The sequence below is a fragment of the Lampetra fluviatilis genome, chromosome 51 (genome assembly GCF_964198595.1).
Source record: "Lampetra fluviatilis chromosome 51, kcLamFluv1.1, whole genome shotgun sequence".
NCBI lineage: Eukaryota > Metazoa > Chordata > Hyperoartia > Petromyzontiformes > Petromyzontidae > Lampetra > Lampetra fluviatilis.
The window spans coordinates 3,839,320-3,859,820 of NC_136325.1; the positions used below are offsets into that span (position 1 = coordinate 3,839,320).

The following is a 20,501-nucleotide window of genomic DNA, read 5'->3' on the forward strand; positions in this document are numbered from 1 at the left end:
GTTCGAGAACGGCTTACGGAAGCAGATATCACAGAACTACTTCTGAGGCCCCTTCCAGTGATCTCTGGTCCACACAGCCGGGGGCAGCAACTTTCTCACTCATTCGCCTCAATTAGAAATGTTCTTCACACGACAGTTAACAAAATACAACATCATTAACTTTCAGAGATGGAAACGTGGCAAAATTAAGCGCCGAACCATATTTAACGTGATGGATTGGTTCGTGCAGTCGTTGATGACCGAGCTAAGGCCATCGACCCTCACCAAACATTCTCCTAAAAACACCCAAACCTAACAGCCAGGTGGTTTGCGAGTTCAACTCCTCGCTAGGGTTGTGTGTGTGCGTGCGCGTTTAGTTTGTCGTCCTTGGGATGCGAAATAAGTCCAGAATACATACATGCATACATGGGGGTTGGCTCAGCCCATCATCCCCCTGGGGTTGAGAAACCGAGTAGCATATCTGGCTGTGACGGTCCCACCTGATGATAGAGACTTGTGTTGCCTCCGAAACGTCGTGATTTTTATTATTTTTTTTTAATTTAAATTTCATTTTTTACCTACGTGACTTTACCGAAAGAACTAAGAGTATGAATCCTTGCAGTCACGAAAGCTTCAAATCTAGAATTAAACCGAGTACCACTGTGTGGAGAAGTCAACCCTGGTTGTCTTGTGGATGGACTCGCCCCTGCTCTAGGAATATAAGAAGATTAATATAAGAAGATGAGCACTGCCACCTCAATAAGCAGGACACAATTTTGGCTTGGAAACACTTCACCCTCCTTCGAAGAGCCACGTGTGACACATCATATCCCATGAATTCGATCATTGTTCATGATGCGTTGGAGTTCATTTACTTTAATAATATGTATCTTTTGTCTCGTTCGAAATGGCGTGTATTTCTTCTTCTTCATATCATTGGACAGCTGCGTTTGCTCCAATGCCCTGGATGTAATATTTACATCCAATGTGAGCGTGAAAAATTACGTTGCTGTGACATCCTACAAGCGGTAGCACGTATTCCACTTGATGATAAAATTCGCGGTGAGAGCCCGGCGGCCATCCTGGTTAATATTGTTCGCTGTATTGACCAAAACAAATAGATATTCGCCTTCTGCTTCAACGGTGGACGTTAAAGATCCCGAAGAATATTAGGCCACGTTCAGCCGACGTCAATGGTCTAAATTTTGCAAATTGGAAAAATTACTCTCGTATATTATTCACAGAAAAAATAATTGGGTAAAATGGCACGTCAACATCACCGCCTGCTGCATCAATACCCATCTGTGAAACAGCACCTCCATGATAGCTATGTGTAGCAAGAAATAACGCGAATATCAAACGTTTCAGTTAATCTGTTATACTAGACAATCCGTTTTCAGAGCACAATGCGATGCTTCAATCATCGGCATGCGGATACATTTTATTCGGCGAATCGATGCATCGTTCTTACCTTTCCGTAGCTCAACCCTGCTTAGCTGTTAACCCGACTGAGCGTTTACGCGTTACCCATTAACCACACGAACTTTTCCGAGTGTGTACTTTAGCACTATCATGTTGGCTGCGGCAATCACTAAATCACCAATAAATCTTGCCTACTCAAAGTGTTCGGTTCGTGCTGGAAATAATTAATGGGCATTAAGGGGACATCCATTGAGGGGGTACGCAGAAATCTGTCAAAACTTGACCCCTCCCTCTACGCACGCGGACTTTTTACACCCCGACCCCCCACCTGCGTACGTACGCCTGACGCCCCCCCCCCGAATCCTATAGAACGGCCGATATTTAATCCACGCAGAAACGATCAAGGATTAATACTATTAACGTGTTTAAGCAAACAGATAGTCCACCATCGGCTGCATTAAAGAATTAAGTTTCGTACCTTGGCCACTGATGTTGCTGAGCTGCGTGATAGCTGCAGTCAGGGGCCGTCCATAAATGACGTCACGCGATTTTTGACCCCCCCCCCTCCTTCGTCACAGGGCGTCACAAAAAGTCGGACCCCCCTCAAATATGACGTCACAAAGCTCTGCCCCCCACTCCAAAAAAATTAAACATGCTTCAAATCGCTTTAAACTATTGTAGTGCGTATTTAATGTGGCGCTGCACTCTGATGTTGTAGGAGAAAACATTTATTAAAAAGTCTATTTAATTAAGAAGAACGTGTTGTCTATATTTATTTAAAGTTGCGCATTTTGATGTGACGTCACATTTCTCAACCCCCCCCCTTTTCACACATTGTCACAAATGTCTGACCCCCCCCCCCTAGGTGCGTGACGTCATTTATGGACGGCCCCTTAGGGGTACGGTGGCACACGAGTGACACCTCTCCCACACTCCCACGAAATGGATGGCCCCTCAACTGGTGTTCGATACCTAATCCGCGTCCATATATTTCCGCACCTGCAATTAGCGTAAGGTGCGAAAGAAGTTCAACATAGATACGTACATCCATGTGGTCTCTGGATTGTTCAACGCCTCGGAAAGGAAGAAGCGGCCCATGCCTCCTGCTCCCAGCGTCAATAAAATTATATAAAGACAAAGATCCCCCGTATAGCCTTAACCGACTGTCGGGGCAAGTGCTGTTAGCGTAGCACCTATGAAGGCCGGAACGGTACAAGAAGGGGTGGGTGGCCAGCACCACGCCCGACCGCCTTTGTCTCCCCAGTGGCGATGTTTACAACACACCGCACCAGGTACTCATTGGAGGCTGAGTCGAGCTAGGGGAGGTCCAGGACCGGTTCAGATAATCATCACTGGTGATGGCCGTGAGCGGGAATCGAACACCGGGTCGCGCACCGCTACAACTACCGCTCCCCACAATAAAATGATCCACAACTGGTCTCACACTCACACGAAGCTGCTTCTATTATAATCGGGGAGAAAAGTGTGTATCATGATCCGAGAGATACGATAGCAAGCTGTGATTTGGCTCGGGTGTCTTTGTTGATGACATGCGGATTTATTCATGTCCTTCATTGAAGCAGCTGAGATCCCATTACCTTTGTTTGCAAGACAGACTTTGCATACACTGTTGTTGCATGAATATCATCATCATAATCACGGTGGCGAAATGTTAACTACATCGCCTGTATACAGGCCGCCGTGGGTTTGATCCCGACCCTGACGCCTGTATTATATATTTGGCGTTTGGATGTCCTCCCCGTGGTCGTGTGGATTGTTCTCCGGGTGCTTCGGTTTTCCCCTACACATTTAGAAACATGCGTTTAAAGTATTTGTCTGCTATTCATTTCCACGTTACAAACCACCTCGTTGAGCTGTCATTTGGGGCCAGGTCGCCAATCAGTTCCAACACAATGCATACTATATTCATCAGAGTATGTTAGTTTTCATGTTTTGTCACAAGTCCGTTTGGTTAATGCAGACTTGATGGCTTGGAAAAAGTATCGATTTGGTATTTGAACATCTTAACACTTGTTTTATTTCCAGAAAGGGTAAAACCTACTCCTATTTTTCATCATCGGTGACCTCTGGATTGCAAGCCCTGTGTGCTAACCATGACACTGTGGTAGTATTTCAATTCGAGTGGTAACTAATACTGTTTGTATACACGATTTGTGTTATAATCACGGGACCATCGCCATGGACAGTGCTGACATTCATATGATGAAACGGGCATCGGGCAGAGCTCATCTCGTTGTGGATTTGCTCTCCAACACACCGCTGTGCCGAACTGGTAACGAATTGGCCACGTTCTGTTTGCGTGACAACCCTTACTTATTGGCTGTGTCGGGTGGTGGCGGGTTTAACGAAACATTTATATATTTACACGATCTAACCCCCAAAAAAACCTGGATCATGGATGATATCGGTCGCAAAATCCGACTTGTTAAACTGAGAATGAACGGGAGAATGAATAACACGGGAGTGAGTGAGAATGAAGGGAGAATGAATAACACGGGAGTGAGTGAGGGAGAATGAACGAGAGAATGAATAACTCGGGAATGAGTGAGTGAGACTGAACGAGAGAATGAATAACACGGAAGTGAGTGAGAGAATGAATAACACGGGAGTGAGTGAGAATGAACGAGAGAATGAATAACACGGGAGTGAGTGAGTGAGAGAGAATGAATAACACGGGAGTGAGTGAGTGAGAGAGAATGAATAACACGGGAGTGAGTGAGAATGAACGAGAGAATGAATAACACGGGAGTGAGTGAGTGAGAATGAATGACACGGGAGTCAGTGAGTGAGAATGAATGACACGGGAGTGAGTGAGAGAGAATGAATAACACGGGAGAGAGTGAGAATGAACGAGAGAATGAATAACACGGGAGTGAGTGAGAATGAATGACACGGGAGTGAGTGAGAATGAATGACACGGGAGTCAGTGAGTGAGGATGAATGACACGGGAGTGAGCGAGAGAGAGAATGAATAACACGGGAGTGAGTGAGAATGAACGGGAGAATGAATAACACGGGAGTTAGTGAGTGAGTGAGAATGAATGACACGGGAGTGAGTGAGAGAGAATGAATAACACGGGAGAGAGTGAGAATGAACGAGAGAATGAATGACACGGGAGTCAGTGAGTGAGGATGAATGACACGGGAGTGAGCGAGAGAGAGAATGAATAACACGGGAGTGAGTGAGAATGAACGGGAGAATGAATAACACGGGAGTTAGTGAGTGAGAATGAATGACACGGGAGTGAGTGAGAATGAACGAGAGAATGAATAACACGGGGTTGAGTGAGTGAGAATGAATAACACGGGAGTGAGTGAGTGAGAATGAACGAGAGAATGAATAACACGTGAGTGAGTGAAATCAACAAATGTGTCAACAATCGGAGAGGCTTCGGGTAAATGTAAAAAAAACCCTAGCACAAAAAAGAAACGTTAATGAAAAGAAAAAAACATCGGTAAAGTTACGTAGATATAAAATATAAAATAATAAATTAAATAAACTTATTTTTTTGCCATCATAAATTTAAAATAATTATAAAAACAAAAAACCCACGACATTTCGATCGCAACACAAGCGGTCTTGTCTGCCTGTCTGTGCCGATTAACTTCTCCATTATTTTCAATGCTTACATGCTGGTTTAATTGCATGACTGTGGTGTGTGTGTGATTGCGTGAGTAGAATTGATTAAAGCTACCATACTGCCTCTACTTGATTACTGTGACATTGTTTATAAATCAGCCCCAAGTACTGTACTGAAGAAGCTTGACTCAATGTATCACTCGGCCTTAAGATTTGCATTGAACTGCCCATATAGGACTCACCACTGTGACCTCTACATTGGGTCAAACTTAACATCTCTGAATGTTCGACGGCTTGTGCACCAGATCTTATTTATTCATGATGTACTTGCAAAAGAATCTGCAGATTACCTGCTGGATCTCATCTCTGTTTCAAAGAACAAATTTGACCTAAGGTCTACACTCATTTACCAGCTTAATATTCCCTATTGCCGTACATATACTGGAGGAAGGGCCTTTGCTATTGATGCCCCCAGGGTCTGGAATGCTGTTGCCAATAAATTGAAACTTGAGTCACTACCTATGAGATCTTCACTCAAAACTGCTCTAGAGGAGTTGTACACCCCTAGCTGCCAGTGCTATTCAGTGACCTAAAATAAAATGTTTCGCTCCGGATGATCGCTACAAAGTATGACCTGTGTTTTGATTTAGTGTGCTGATCTTAAAGGTGGAGTGACTCATGCAGCCAGCTATGGCTGCATTGTTTTGGTAGTACATGTTGTTTATGCCATTTATTGTGAAAATTCTGTCACAGTTCCTATGATTGCTTTTTCATTGCTTTCATGGCTTTATTTTGGTGATTTCGAAAAGTGTATTGGTTTAGCCATGTTTGTTTGTTGTAGTACAGAGTTAGACTGATGGCCTTAATTTAAGCTGTCTTGTGGTTGTTGTTGTTGTTGTTTGACTTGCATCCCACTGGGATTTTTGCACACAGCGTTGGTGTACGGTGTTTTTTCTGCAATATTTTGCTGTCTTTTCTTGGATTTTCTGTTTGCACTTAGTCACATATTCACTTTAAGATGTTTTTTTGTTCATGTTTTTGTTTTTTGTTTGTTGCGGTTGCACCCGATTCAAGAGCTGAATGGCTCACAGGGCTATACCTAATAAATGAACTTGAACTTGAACTTGAGATGCGTGATTGTGCGGATGTCTGCATAAGTGTGAGAGTTTGTGAGTATGCTAACACGTGTACATTATTAATTTGTTTCTAAATATATTCATTTTAAAGAAGTGCTACTGCTGATATTCATAATGGATATATACTGCTTAGGAAACCTGTGAACACACTACCGCTGTGTTGATAATGATCAAACTGTTACTGATGATAACGGTGACGCTAATACTAACACTGAAAATTATGCAGCGATGTGAGTTGCAGACAGTGATAATGGGGCCGTCCATAAATGACGTCACGCGATTTTGGACAATTTTTGACTCCCCCCCCCCTTTCGTCACACGGCGTCACAAAAAGTCAGACCCCCCCTCAAATATGACGTCACAAAGCTCTGCCCCCCCCCCCCCCCAAAATAAAACATGCTTCAAATCGCTTTAAACTATTGTCATTTTAGTGCGGATTTAATGTGGCGCTGCACTCTGATGTTGCAGGAGAAAACATTTATTAAAATTATATTTCATTAAGTAGAACGTCTTCTTGGTTCTTTGGGTAAAGTCACGTAGAAGGGAAATAATAAAATAATAAAAATTAAACATAATACAATTTAATCCTCACGACTTTTCGGCCACAACACAAGCAGCCGTCCTCATGTGAAGACAGAGCTGTCTGAAAGACAGCGCTCCAATGAACACTGCTAAGCTTGGCAACGTATTTTAAGCTGGGTGGGAGGAGAAGAGCGCCTTAATTGTATTTTATTATGTTGAATTTTTATTATTTTATTATTTCCCTTCTACGTGCCTTTGCCGAAAGAACCAAGAAGATGAATCCCTGCAGTCACGAAAGCTTTAAATCGAAATTTAAGTAGAACGTGTTGTCTATATTTATTTAAAGTTGCGTATTTTTATGTGACGTCACATTTCTCACCCCCCCCCCATCGTCACAAATGTCTGACCCCCCCCCTCTCTAGGTACGTGACATTATTTATGGACGGCCCCCCATGTAAATAAAAACAAATATGTAATAGCCGGTGGATGCGGCCGCGTAGGAGCGTGGCCTGCATCCTCCAACCGCATTAGCTGCCAACCCAGACGGCTTCCCCGTATTATTGCAACAGGGAAATTGAGTAGTTTCAGCTTCATACGGCGTACAGCCGTTTCAATACGGGCATCTATTTTGTCTATTAGTTTGTGATTCTCCCTTGTGATGGGACTTTGTAGGATAAACGTTGAGATTTACAAAGGCATTAAGGTCTGAATTCGTCTATAACAAGGTTAGGCACTGATGAGGGGTTGACAGGTTTGCAACCGGGAGCGCGGGGCTGTGGGTACTTGTCCTGCCACCTCGTGCGAAACGTCTGGCCAGAGACAAGGATGACGATCTACACGTGCGGTGTTATCGCCACTCATCAAACCTTCTCGTAAAAACGACTGTAGCGTGGATCTCCTTCAACGGAGGGGGAACAGCAAAACATCACGAACTCTCTCTCTCTCTCGCCAACTTCGCCTGTGCTCAGGCGAAGTTGGCGGTGTACAGAACGAGAAAAAAAATGCTGCAAGGTGACACTGACGGCTGCTCTGTGCTGCTTCCAGTGTTCAGGGGCCTGCTTAAGGCGCGGCTCCGGCTGGAGCACGCCATGTACCACACACATGACGGTGATGTACAGCGCGTCTTCTTCGAACGCTGGGGAGCCGGAAAAGCCCCTCTCTGTACCAGCGTGGACGGCACCCTCGTGGTGTTCACCTTCTGAAGCGCTCGCTCGTCACCGTGGCGTGCGCGATGACCACCACCACGTGGCTTTTATTTCGTGTTGATCGCGGTGCATTTAGCGCCACAGCGTGTGGATTTATAGCGTTTATTTGTTTGCTGGTGACTGTGTATTTCATATCGGAATCGCCTCCAGTGCTGTTGCTGCTGGCGGCAATGAAAGTTGTTTAAAAGTCAAAAGTCTCTCTCCCGATGCCTTCTCGTCGTGGCCATCAACGGCACACCTCCACATTTGCATTTAGCTCCTGAGCCCACGCTGCTGCCATGCGCGAGAACATCATTAGCAGCCAGTGCGTAACAAAAAGTGCTGGTGCGGGCTTAACTATTTGTAAATGAATAACACTGAGAGTAGAACATTGGAGAGTTAGTTTTTTTTTATCAGTAAAGATATGCCAAGGGAAAGCCGCGTGTGCGTGTGCGCATTTGCGGAGCAAATACTACAAAGCACGGGCGGTTTTCACATCACGGCGTCGAGGCGCCCCTTTTCTTGCGAATTAGCGAGACGTTTCGCGGCCAGCCCCAATGGGTGGCCTCCGCTTGCGCCTGCTCGCGAATTGCTTCTTGCTGGCTGCTCTGAGTCTTCGCGTGAGCTCGGTAAGTCACCGATGCGATCCGCCGACGCGCGCCCCCGTTGTTGGACTTTTTCGCACCCGTACACAGCCAACCGACGCATCACATTACGACCAAATGCGTCACCTGCTTTGCCAATTGACGCCGGCACCGTTTGCCTTTGTGGTGCGGTGGCCGTGATTGTCGTGGTTAGCGCGTCAAGACTCCCGTTGTAGAAGTCGCCGGCTCGATCACCTGTCGGGGCAGTTGAAGCAACAGGGGGGGGGGGGCATCCTAAATCCGCCCGTTCTCTCTCTCCGCACAGCCGTATAAATGGGGATCGCCAAAGACGATTTCGGTGGGGTAAAGTGTAGGTGTAGGTACGTCCACCCACCTAGTCCAACATATATGGCAATTGTGGAAGACGTCTGGCCATCGCGGTGGTCAGCACCTTGTCAGTTAAACACTCGCCACTGATGGTACTTACGGCAGGGAATTTCACTGGTGGAGTGTGTGGATCATGGATCCACCTCTCCCCCCCCCCCCCCCAAATATGACCCTACAGCAAGGTCGTAGCCATGGAGTCAACATTGGGGGGGACCAAATCTTCCAGGGGGTCTAGGGGTTCCCCCCCAGAAAAAAAAATCTAAATTTGAAAACTAATTTCCTGCCTAAAATATTAATAAATTCACTAACACACGGGATGGACTTTTCATGTATTTGTTACAATAATGTCGAATAGTGTGTTGTATTACATTGCTCTGTTTTTTCTTTATTTTTTACCATTTCTTGTTTCATTGTATGTAATGGCAGAGATTAGGGATTAATAAAGTACAACCATAACCACAATCATATGAACATAAATCTATGCATTGGTATGTGAAGACAAGTCCAGATATTGTGGCCAAGGTTGAGCAAATTGTTTTTATTTATATAGCATAGTAATTATTATTATTTTTTAAATTGTTTATAGAAATATATTGGGGGGGGGGGCATTTTGAGCATATTTGAATATTTGAGGGTGTTATAATTAAGGCCTTGCCCTACAGCATCCTCCATTGTTTTATCATGTTCAAATGAACACGTGCGTCGCACATTTTTTTCTCGTTGTGTGGGTTGTTGAAAGCCAGGACTCAGTTTACGCCTTCCTCTGGTGCCTGGTTATGAAGCCTTTATTAACAACACGTATTTGTGGTGAACATGCAAACAAAAAAAGCTCTGATAATACAATGGCATTGTCTTTGGAACTGATTGGCCTACACCAGAGACAGCTTTCTTTATGACCTAGTCTCACCAGTGGCAGACCAGAGTACGACAAACGTCGAACAGGACGATTACTTGTGCGGCGATCGAAACGTCGTGATCTTTTATTTTTTCTACCTACGTGACTTTACCGAAAGAACCAAAGAGTATGGATTCCAGCAGTTACGAAAGCTTCACACAAGCTTGTGTTGCCTCTGAAACGTTGTGATTTAATGTATTTTAATTTTATTTTTTACCTACGTGACTTTACCGAAAAAAACAAAGAGTATGTATCCTTTTGGTGTTTGAACATCTTAACCACCTGTTTTATTGCCAGAAAGGGTAAAACCTATTGTTATTTTTCATAATCTGTTGTTGGCAAAAAAAAGGTCACGTGATATGTATATACGTGCGTTGAACATCTTTCGCATCCATACTCTTTGGTTCTTTCGGTAAAGTCCCCAACTGAGAACGATTGCTTGTGTGGCGATCGAAACGTCGTGATTTATTATTTTTTCTACCTACGTGACTTTACCGAAAGAACCAAAGAATATGGATTTCAGCAGTCACGAAAGCTTCAAATAAAAATTCATATTCTTTCGCATCGTTCGTAGCCAACCGTGCGAATCGGAGGCGCGGTTGGATATGCAACAATATACGCGCGTATATTAATGCGTCCGCTTGCTTTGCAATTTTTTGTTGTTATTCACCTTTATTTTTCAGCAATGTGCATCGTTCTTCAATGAGACTGATGGTCCCATGTGCGGCAATATCTGTAAAGGTGATGTGTGCACACACACATACACGTACACCCAAGGGTTCATTGTACAATTAATTGGCACAACACAAACAACTGGCAGCGTTGTAAAAACAACAACAACAACAACAGCATCTACCATCGCCAAGTAGTTAGTGGACGTGATTAGCTTAGTGTGCGCACAGAGTATGCGTGCAATTCCAGTCACTTGCGTCGATAAATTCGTCTCGGGAGATGCGCGGTGTTTCTTCCCACTTGCCCCACCAGTCTACGTAGGACAGTTGTGGGATCTTTGTCTTTATCTCTACTCGTGGGGTTCAGCGGTGGCGTAGTGGTGAGCACACTGCGCTTACCTGGACGTTGATTCCAGGCCACTGCTGACATCGGTGGTGAATATCTGAGCCAGTCCCGGGTGCATTCCCTTAGTCATCTCTCGCCTAACCAGTGCCTGGGCACGGTGCGTCAACGTCCGTGTTTGGGTGGACAAAGTGGGCCGTGCGTGGTGCCGATCCAGACTTGTGGAGGTGGCGAGGATTGGTGGATGACGCACATTTTTTATTTCAATGTGAAACTCCCTACCTGTGTGGACGTCGAGAAAGAGCCGTACCCTGGCTTGCCAGTACGCAGAACAGCCAATGGGGGCCCCACCTGTTCCATCTGTATGGGATACAGTGTTGCCCCCTCGCATGCGTGGGTTATTCTCCGGGTGCTCCGTTTTCTTCCCACGTGCATAAGCACGCGTGCATTATATTGGCCGATAAACACCTTGATATATAGGGGATCGCAGAGCTTGGTGGGGGAGAATTTGGTGCCTGCTCGCCGTCTGGCTGCCTGTCTCACTTGCCTGCCGATACTGTGCAGGTCACGAGTTTAAATCATGAATGGGTATGCCAGCTTACATGGCTGCGTACCGATGAGCAGCAGTAATGCAGTGGACCGTAATCAGTGCTACATTTATTGCCATCCGGGCTTCGATTCCCGACGATGCGCTTCCTTCAAGGTCACGAGGACATCCCTTTATCAATCCACTACTGGATGAGGGGAGATTATTTGACCAAATTTTGCCATGCTGATGATACGGGAGCCTATACGGTACAGTACAATAGTGGATGTTGCTGTGCTGTCCTCTGCTGCCTACCATGCTTCCCCACAGGACACATGCTATGGTGGGGGTCCCCCACGACCAACTCACGATCCAAATTCAACCCTGCTTAGCGTCTCAGAATTTGGGAGTAAAAGGTCAAAGGCCACCACCCTTTCGGTCAAACTTTATCCTTCACCGCAACTGAGTACTGCGCCCGGTGTGGTATGTGAATATCAACACTGGGAAGACGAAGGCGGCCGGGAATGACTGTTGACCATGCCACCCACACGTGTGCCATATAATAACCCTGTGTGTATCCCAATAGTCTGTTAAGCCGCATCTATGGATCATTGTCTTTGTGTGTGTGGTCCGCGTGATTACATCACAGATGAAAGTGTTAAGGTGAGGATCAGTCTGAAGAAGCAGCTGGGTGAGAATGCGGTGAGTTTCGCACATACGCCATGCGAACAACCCAACGCAGTAGATGCCTGGGTTTGACCTTCCACGAAGCTCATGGTCCAATGCACAAACCATGGCAGATGCGGTTACCTGATGCAACAAATGGAAAAGTAATAACTCTCCAGGAATGTGCGACTGCGGTGATACAGAACAGACCGTACGATGTAAAGCAACCCAACGCCCTATCCACAAATACAACGGAGACATCGCGAGCGATGCACTCCTCCTCTGCTGCCAACACGGTTGTCTGGCTCGACCACTGGCACGTGAAATTGTAGTTGTTGCACTGCGTCTACATCAGCAGGCGACACGGAAGAAGAAGACTCAAGGAATTCGGCAGCACCGTGCATGTGGACTGCGGCTCAGAGTCTAAATGAACGTGGTGGTGTTTAACTCGGACACTTAACGATTAACACAGTGACATGCTAAACCTTCTCAGCAAAAGAAATGTAATGATTGAATAAAGAAGAAATCGAACATTTACCCTAAACAAACACGCAAGTAATTCTCCCTTAAGACATTAAGTCATTTTCCATTCCCATATAAACACACCTTGTGATTAAACGCCTGGATCTCTTCATATATGATCACGTACTTCTGCGGCCTTCTGGAACACTGTTCCTTCTGATATAAAGAAGTCACTATGTAATTCTATATTTGAAGCTTGCGTGACTGCAAGGATTCATACTCTTAGGGTTTTTTTCGGTAAAGTCACGTAGGTAAAAAATGAAAGTTAAAATTAATAAAAGTAAAATAAAATAAAAATAAAAATCACGACGTTTCGAAGGCAACACAAGCTTCCGTCGTGATTTTTTTTATTTTACTTTTATGAATTTTAATTTTTTACCTACGTGACTTTACCGAAAAAACCTAAGAATATAGCTATGTAATTTTAGATTTGAAGCTTGCGTGACTGCAAGGATTCATACTCTTAGGGTTTATTTCGGTAAAGTCACGTAGGTAAAAAATAATAATAAAATAATAATAATACATGAAAATTACTCAAATAAATCACATTTATTATTATTTTATTATTATTTTTTACCTACGTGACTTTACCGAAAAAAAGCCTAAGAGGGAGCTATGTACTTTTCAATCTAGGTTGAAAACTAATTTCTTTAAAGCGGCTTTTTGTGTTTAGTTTGTTGTCCTTCCCCAGCACCTCCGATTAGCACGGTTGGCTACGTACGGTGTGAAAGAAGTTCAACATACACTGCATATATCCATAAATACACGTTTGTATGCTGTGCGGATTCATGTAAGCTTGCCTATTTAGTAATGAAAATGTGGTTATTTATCTTTGATGCTGTCTTTTTTTCAATTGCGTCCCTCCCGACAGATATTTTATGTTCGTTGGGAAACTATGTACTTTACGTGGCGTTTGTTTTCCTCTTACTTGAATGGAACCGTGTGCGGCCTAGTTTTGGAAAGTTATTCAATCATTACCTGCGATTCGTTTTCATCGGTTGTTATAATGACTATGTTGTGAGCATATCTGAGATGGCTAATACTTTATCTGAGCTGACGTTTATGCCTTTATTTATTCAATTAGTTTCTTTGGAAAATATACACCAATGCCGTTGTGAAGGACTTTGGCGAATAAACGGCATTTTAATTGTCACAATTACAAAAATAATAATATATAACGCATACACTTTCGCGAAAAGTCCAAATTTCCTCTCGTGACGTGGAGGCGCGGAGATCAGCTCAGGGTTTATCTTCATACGCCCGACGGAACAGATGAGCAGCCTCCAATTATCTCTTAAGTGGCGATGGACGCTACCGCTGGCCATATACGCACGTAGGACTTCTTTCGCGCCGTACATATCCTGCCGTGCTAATCGGAGGTGCGCGGGAGGCATCAGAATGTGAAGTTTATTATCCGAGTAAATAACCCATTGTGAGCTGCACAGCTCATTCTTCAAGGGTGACTCAGCCAGCAGTCAGCAAGAGTTACAAAGCGATACGTAATAATAATGTAGGCGTAGCGGGATTCAATGACAAACGATTGGAGCAATGCTAGGGAGACGCGACGCTCTGCCAGGGTGGGGGGGGACAGTCTCGGTTCGAGGGGAGACAACGGTGAGCAAGTTGAGGGCTTCGGTGTCCAGGGGACGACTGCTGAGGCCCTCTCGCCTTGGCGAGGAGGGGCCGGGAAATGCGGATGAGGGTCTTTGAACCCAGAAGAGTGACCAACGTAGAAGCAGAGCGAGCCAAAAGGACAGCAGCCACTGTAGAGAGATGGAGTGACGTGGTTAGCTCATATGCAGAGAGTCAGGTGACTTTTATCAGTGTTAAGAATGAAAAAAGAAATTCAGTTTGATAAAAAAAAATAATCCTGTTCACCTCAACGGTATTTGTTTCTCTTGTGTCCACCCCTCGCATGCCCATGCCGCGTCTGCCAGTATGTGTGGGACGACTCGGAGCTCTTTCTCTTCCGAAGCGCCGTCGCCTACGCGATGCGTAAAAGCCCCGAGCAGCACTCCGCCTTCACGTGAGCGACGCACGCAGCCCACGGACACTTCCCCCATCACCTTGAGCTCGCAAAAAGGCGCTGCTGCGTTAGAATGTTGCATCCTTGTAGGGCACTTGAATGGATTTCAGAAGTATTTAAGTGATATCTGCTTCCATCGGCCGTTACCTTCCACTGCTTCCTGAGAGATCCAAATTAATTGTTCTCCCATGATGTCGATGACACAACTGATGGCACGATTGAAATATAAAATGTTTTTGTTATATTGTTGTTGTAACTTTCTCACCCGCCTTTGCTGGACATCTGTGAAAACGAGCTCGATAGTTCATAGGATTGCTCCAGTCTAAATAAAACACATTCCTGCGGAGGGAGCTGGTAGGAACGTTGGGTTGCTCGGTCTATGGCCAGGGTCAACGGCGGCGTGGTGTATTCCGCAAACATGGCCGACTGTGAGGGTGGGCACAAGCCGGCGTGAGTAGGTTAAACGTTGAGTTTTATAAGGGCACCACGTGGTGACCAGCCCCTCCCCACCCAGCCCCACCCCTCCCACCCTCCCCACCCAGCCCCTCTCCACCCTCCCCACCCAGCCCCTCCCCACACTCCCCTCTCCACCCAGCGCTACCCCTCCCATTTTTTTATGCACGACGGACGGACACAATAATCCCCTGTGGGCTGGTGTAACCAGGAGGTTCCTACCAGTATAATCTGATAAAGATTTTGATTCTAAATAAACTTAGGGGGGGGAGGAATCACACGCGCAAAAATAAAAACAAAACGCATCCGAGCCCTTTTCTCATGACATTTGACAGCACAACTGAGATATAATTGTTTTTTTACGAAGACAAAAAAAAACTTGTTCATCTTCACCAATGACATACGGCCCAACCACGTTGCCCGAGCAGGACCGAGCATGTGATCGTGTGCGCCAAGACGGAGAGAATCTCCTTCTACTTCGCGGTGATGAATCCGAACCTGACGAGTACCCTGGTGGAGAAGCAGCAGCTGGTGCGTGCCGTCAGGTCAGTGTCCACCCCCGGCACGCCCCACGTCGCCTTTTTAAATCCTTTATATTAAGTTCACTTGCTTGCTTGCTTACGACCGTGCAAATCTTTCGGTCGTTTTTTAACCAACTTCCCGTGATCCAATCGAGCTGACATTTTGCACACAGACTCGTTGTGCGTGACAATGTATTTTCGTGAATCTTTATTCCCAAAATTTTACACTTTTAGGAAAAAATAAATTATATTTAATTACCAATTGCTTAATGGTGGCAGGCATTCATCTGACCCATAGGTGGCAGCCATCTCAAGCCAGAGGACGAGAGGACTCTAGCCGCCACGCATATAAAGGATTTATAGTGAAAAACTTTGTTTTTACGGGTTAATTTTTTAGACAATAAATTGACCGCTCGTGCGCAATGCAGCGTTGGCAGTGGCGCACAAGCGATGTGTCAATCGCGCCCGCCTGGAGAATGAACAACGTGGTTACGGGCTTTAGAACCGAGGCCGACCGCTGGGGGGGTTACGCTCATGGGAAAATGACGCGTCGAGCAAAATACCGCGTTCTGCAAATAATATCACCTAATGGGAAGCAATGGGGTTGCGTTCCTGGGTCCGAAATCATCACCCCCCTCCCTTTCTGTTTGTTTGATTCGTTCTGCAAGATTTCCACCACTCGTTATTGCACGAAAAGCAGGGGTCTGCAGACTGCTACTCTGGGAGCTGCATTCGGCTTTTTTAAGGACCGCTGCTGCGTGACTTTATTCGTCAAGGACCACCGCCGTCTCGTATTCACCACTTGCATTGCGGCTCTTGAAACATAGAGGGGTTTTTTTTTTGGTACCGAATTCGCAAAAAATGGATTCGTGTTATATTAGTTGCTGACCCATGTGCTACTAAAGCATGCCGAGTCGCTCCCCGTGTCTTGTGTGTACACTCTTTATTTCTCAATTCCATCACGACACAAACTCCCACCCCCCCTCCCCCGTCTCCATTCCAGTTCGACGTTCGCTCCCCCCCCCTAACACTGTCACTTAGGTATATACATATTGAACAGCTACCGTCAGTAGTACTGCCTTGAAAGAGAAAATTGACGAATGCGCAGTATCGTTTTTTTTTTGTGCTGTCGTGCACACCGCCAACGCAGTGTCGCCAAATGATGTACACGACTGAACATGTCCCAGCGCATATTATACATTTCATGTCATGTAACTTATTCGAAAGTGTATCGGATGTCTTATTATACTGACTACTTTCTTGCATTCCAAATGAATGATAAAATATGTTTCTTGTTCGCCTCCCCGGTTCTGGGTAGCCGGGGTTTTTACTGTGCCATAATCCTCAGCTTATAAGATGCCCCGGAATATAAGAGGCAACTCGTAAACACCTCCCAGATTATAAGACCCACCCTAACTTCTACTTTAGAATACTGTACAGGGGGGAAACGATATTTTTTTGTAACCTGGAGGATACAACGATTAGGTGGCATGCCAGTCAAGAAGAAGGTGCATTGCCTGAAATGTTGCCTATCATGTATTTAGTCTTCCGTAAGGGCAGTGTTATTGATGAATGGTTTAAGTGTTAGGTGACCTCACGCCAGCAGGACATTGCCCGACACACTCCCACGCCTCCGATTAGCACAGTCGGTCACGTACGGTGCGAAAGAAGTTCAACGTACGCAACGCAACGCACTCCACTCCAACAGTGACCAGTGACACCAATCCCCTGGCCTTGAAGGTTGTCGCGCCCACGCATGAACCGGGCCTTCATGCTGGACGTGAAGACGCTGGAGTTCGTGGGCATCAAGCCGACGCTGGCTCCGACGCGCTCCGCGTTCAAGGACACGTGGCTCGTGGCCTACGGCGTCGTGAGCGGCGTTTCCTTCCTGGCGATCATGGCCCTCTTCGCGGACGCGTGGCGCAAGCGATACAGGTGAGCGAGGGTTGGCCCTCCAGGTCCTCGTGATAATAATGACGGTGGGCAAGTGCGGGACCGATGGGTGACGTGAGTCGGGGCGGGGGGGGGTGGTGTCATTCGTGAAATTGTATTTGTCAATGGTGTTTTTTCGTTTGAAGTCGACAATGACTAAGGGTGGTCGAAAATCATCGAAAGCAAGACGCTGATGAAGACCACCCCTAAGCCCTAGGACCAATGTATGAATGACAAAACAAAAATAATTGGTCTCATTCGTGACGCAGAACGAAGGTCATTTATGATGGGAAACCGCAGTGCACTGAGGTATACCGAAAATGGTAAATTTATATACATGAACAGGATATAAAATTATTTACTGAGTTCATTAATTGGCTGATCTGATAATAGTTAAAGGGGCTAAGAGTGAACAAACTACATGTTTTGCTTTAGTCGACTGGCCTAAGAAAATGGCTATAATAAAATAAAAAAGCGTAAACTAAATTACCGCTAGATAAAGTCACGTAGAAGGGACTTTACCGAAAGAACCACGAATATGAATCCCTGCAGTCACGAAAGCTTTAAATCAAAATTTTTATTACCGCTGCTTCAGAATAAGCAGCGATTCCTAGGTCATCGCCATCCCTAACCTGGTGAACCGCGAAAGCATCCAAGCATCGACCCCAGATGTTAATCACACTGTCGTAGCCACTTCAGGATTCTTAAATCACGTTGTGAGGCGATGGATAATAAATAATGTTGACAAAATTAACACTGCTCTCCAAGCGAGTATATGATTGGATCGGGTTCTGGTGATAATTGGAGCAGTTACATTGTAAACTGTATGAAGAAAATGGAGCAAGTTGATAAAATAAAAATATCCCATTGAACCCATTATTACATTTCCACCATTTTCGCCTATTATTACATTTCAAGATTTAACCTATACCTTCCCATATAACTGCACGATATATAATGACGAACCGTGTTTTCTGCTTGGCTGTGCCTAGGCAGAGAAGAGGTCTTAATTCAGAGGCCACCGATCACCCCGCAGACGGACTGCCCACAGCGACCAGCGTTACAACCCAGCACAACGGAGATGCCCTCACTGCCCTCTAGACCACCATGGCGAGATGTTAACTCCATCGCCTGGTATGCACGAGGTTCGTGGGTTCGATCCCGACCACGACGCTTGCTGTATATTTGGAGTTTGCACGTTCCCTCTCCCCGTGGTCGTGTGGATTATCTCTGGGTCCTCTTGTTTTTCCCTTCACATGCGGAATCAACGTGTGTTTAGAGTATTTGGCTGCGATACATTTCGACGTGATAAGCCACTTCGTTGAGCTTTCATTTGTGCTCAGTCGCTTCTGAGAAAATTCTATATACAGTAGCTCAGTGGGCCTTACCTGGTAAAATTAAAAAAAAAGTTTTAAAGAGTTTGCCGAGGGCCTAGTGCCCTTATCGTTTTCGTTTTGCATAGTGAATTCCATCCCTCTACCATTTTACCACCACCCATGCCCCATTCCACACTCTCCATTCTCATTCACCTTGTTTTTTTGTTTAGTTCTAACTTAAAATGTGGTATACTAATTGTAAACTAAATCAAAGTGAACATTAACAAAGCTTTTTTTTACTCGCTTGTATTTAACTCACTCTGTCTGTTGTTTTTGTCGTATCCTCGAATCTTGTAACTCAATTTTAACCTCATTCCCAATGTGGTATCGACTGAAAACTCCGTATACTTATGGCTTACTGATGACAATACTATATTCTATCATAAAAAAATGAAAAATATACTTTTAAACAATATTTTTATTACACGCTTTCTATTAACTCACTGTTGTTGTTGGTGTCGTATCCTGAAATCTTGTAACTCAATTTTAACCCACTTCCCAATGTGGTATCGACTGCAAACTTGGTATACTTATGTCATACTGATGACAATACTATATTCTATCATTAAAAAAAAATGTAAAACCATCTTTTTATGTTATGTTTTGGCTTGGGTCTAATTGTCCACGCTCAACTGACGTTGGCTGTAAATCACCACGGCAAACCTCGGGGCCACTTCCTGGAGTCGTGGAGTTCTGCCATCACCAGTACGGTACATTTCATTAAAGCGTGTTTTAAAAAAAGTATTTTAAAATATTACTTTTTTATATTCTGGAATTAATCCGGCAGGTGCTATGGATTAGGATGTATCATCAGCGTTGTGTTTCAACCATTTTAATATTTGTGGCCTTGAGCTTGTAGCCTCTAAAAACCTCTGCGTTAATGCGGCCCTGCTCAATGCCACCCACAGGATTGCCCCATATGTGTTGTACTGCACCGCTTAACGTATTCGTTCGACAGCGTTTTTAAATAACAACTATTTAATAGTTTAGAAAATATTATTTCTAACAAGGTGAGAACTCAAGGGACAAGGATTCTCATTTTCAAGAGTGAAAAAAATTAGCATAAGGGGCCGTCTATAAATGACGTCACGCACCTAGGGGGGTGGGGGGTCAGACATTTGTGACGATGTGTGACGAGGGAGGGGGGAGGTTGAGAAACGTGACGTCACGTAAAAATGCGAAACTTTAAATAAATATAGAATTGTTATAACAACACTAATTGTTATAACACCACTCCTACAACATCAGAGTGCAGCGCCACATTAAATACGCACTACAATGACAATCGTTTAAAGCGATTTGAAGCATGTTTTATTTTTTTTTGATGTGGGGGTGCGGGCAGCGCTTAGTGACGTCATATTTGAGGGGGGGTCTGACTTTTTGTGACGCCGTGTGACGAGGGGGGGGGGTCAAAAATAGTCCAAAATCGCGTGACGTCATTTATGGACGGCCCCTAAAGACTGCAGTACATCATTGACGCAAATTGATGTATGTATTGGGGAGTATTATTGTAATAAGATAAGTAGAAAATGGAGTATCTCCACAAATGACTAATATTATTATCGCCCTTCAACCTATTGACTCTTCAGACCAATATCATCCAGCAGATTGTGTTTCATCAAGAAAACTCTGCACCGAATTCGACCTTCCAAATATTCTAGCTTTGAACATCCCACAACCTAGCAGCATTTGTTTCAGAAGCTTCACTCTGCGAATGAGTACAGCAATGAAGCAAATGCAAATCAGACCAAAAGC

The 20,501-nt window shown here is 44.9% G+C and overlaps 1 protein-coding gene across 1 annotated transcript; it reads left to right on the forward strand.

The window, feature by feature from the left end:
• Positions 1-8,315: 8,315 nt before the first annotated feature.
• CLTRN (collectrin, amino acid transport regulator) lies at positions 8,316-19,831 on the forward strand. Its single transcript, XM_078878567.1, has 7 exons — positions 8,316-8,473; positions 10,394-10,451; positions 11,900-11,952; positions 14,376-14,464; positions 15,346-15,462; positions 17,179-17,373; positions 18,363-19,831. The coding sequence occupies exons 1-7, from the start codon at positions 8,402-8,404 to the stop codon at positions 18,469-18,471; spliced, it is 693 nt and encodes a 230-aa protein (XP_078734693.1). The 5' UTR covers positions 8,316-8,401; the 3' UTR covers positions 18,472-19,831.
• Positions 19,832-20,501: the final 670 nt, after the last annotated feature.

Coding starts and splice junctions, on each gene's coding strand:
- CLTRN (XM_078878567.1), top strand. CDS start 8,402: ATGGGTGGCCTCCGCTTGCGCCTGCTCGCGAATTGCTTCTTGCTGGCT. Junction 10,452..11,899: donor GTGCGGCAATATCTGTAAAG/GTGATGTGTGCA, acceptor ATTACATCACAG/ATGAAAGTGTTAAGGTGAGG. Junction 15,463..17,178: donor CAGCTGGTGCGTGCCGTCAG/GTCAGTGTCCAC, acceptor CTGGCCTTGAAG/GTTGTCGCGCCCACGCATGA.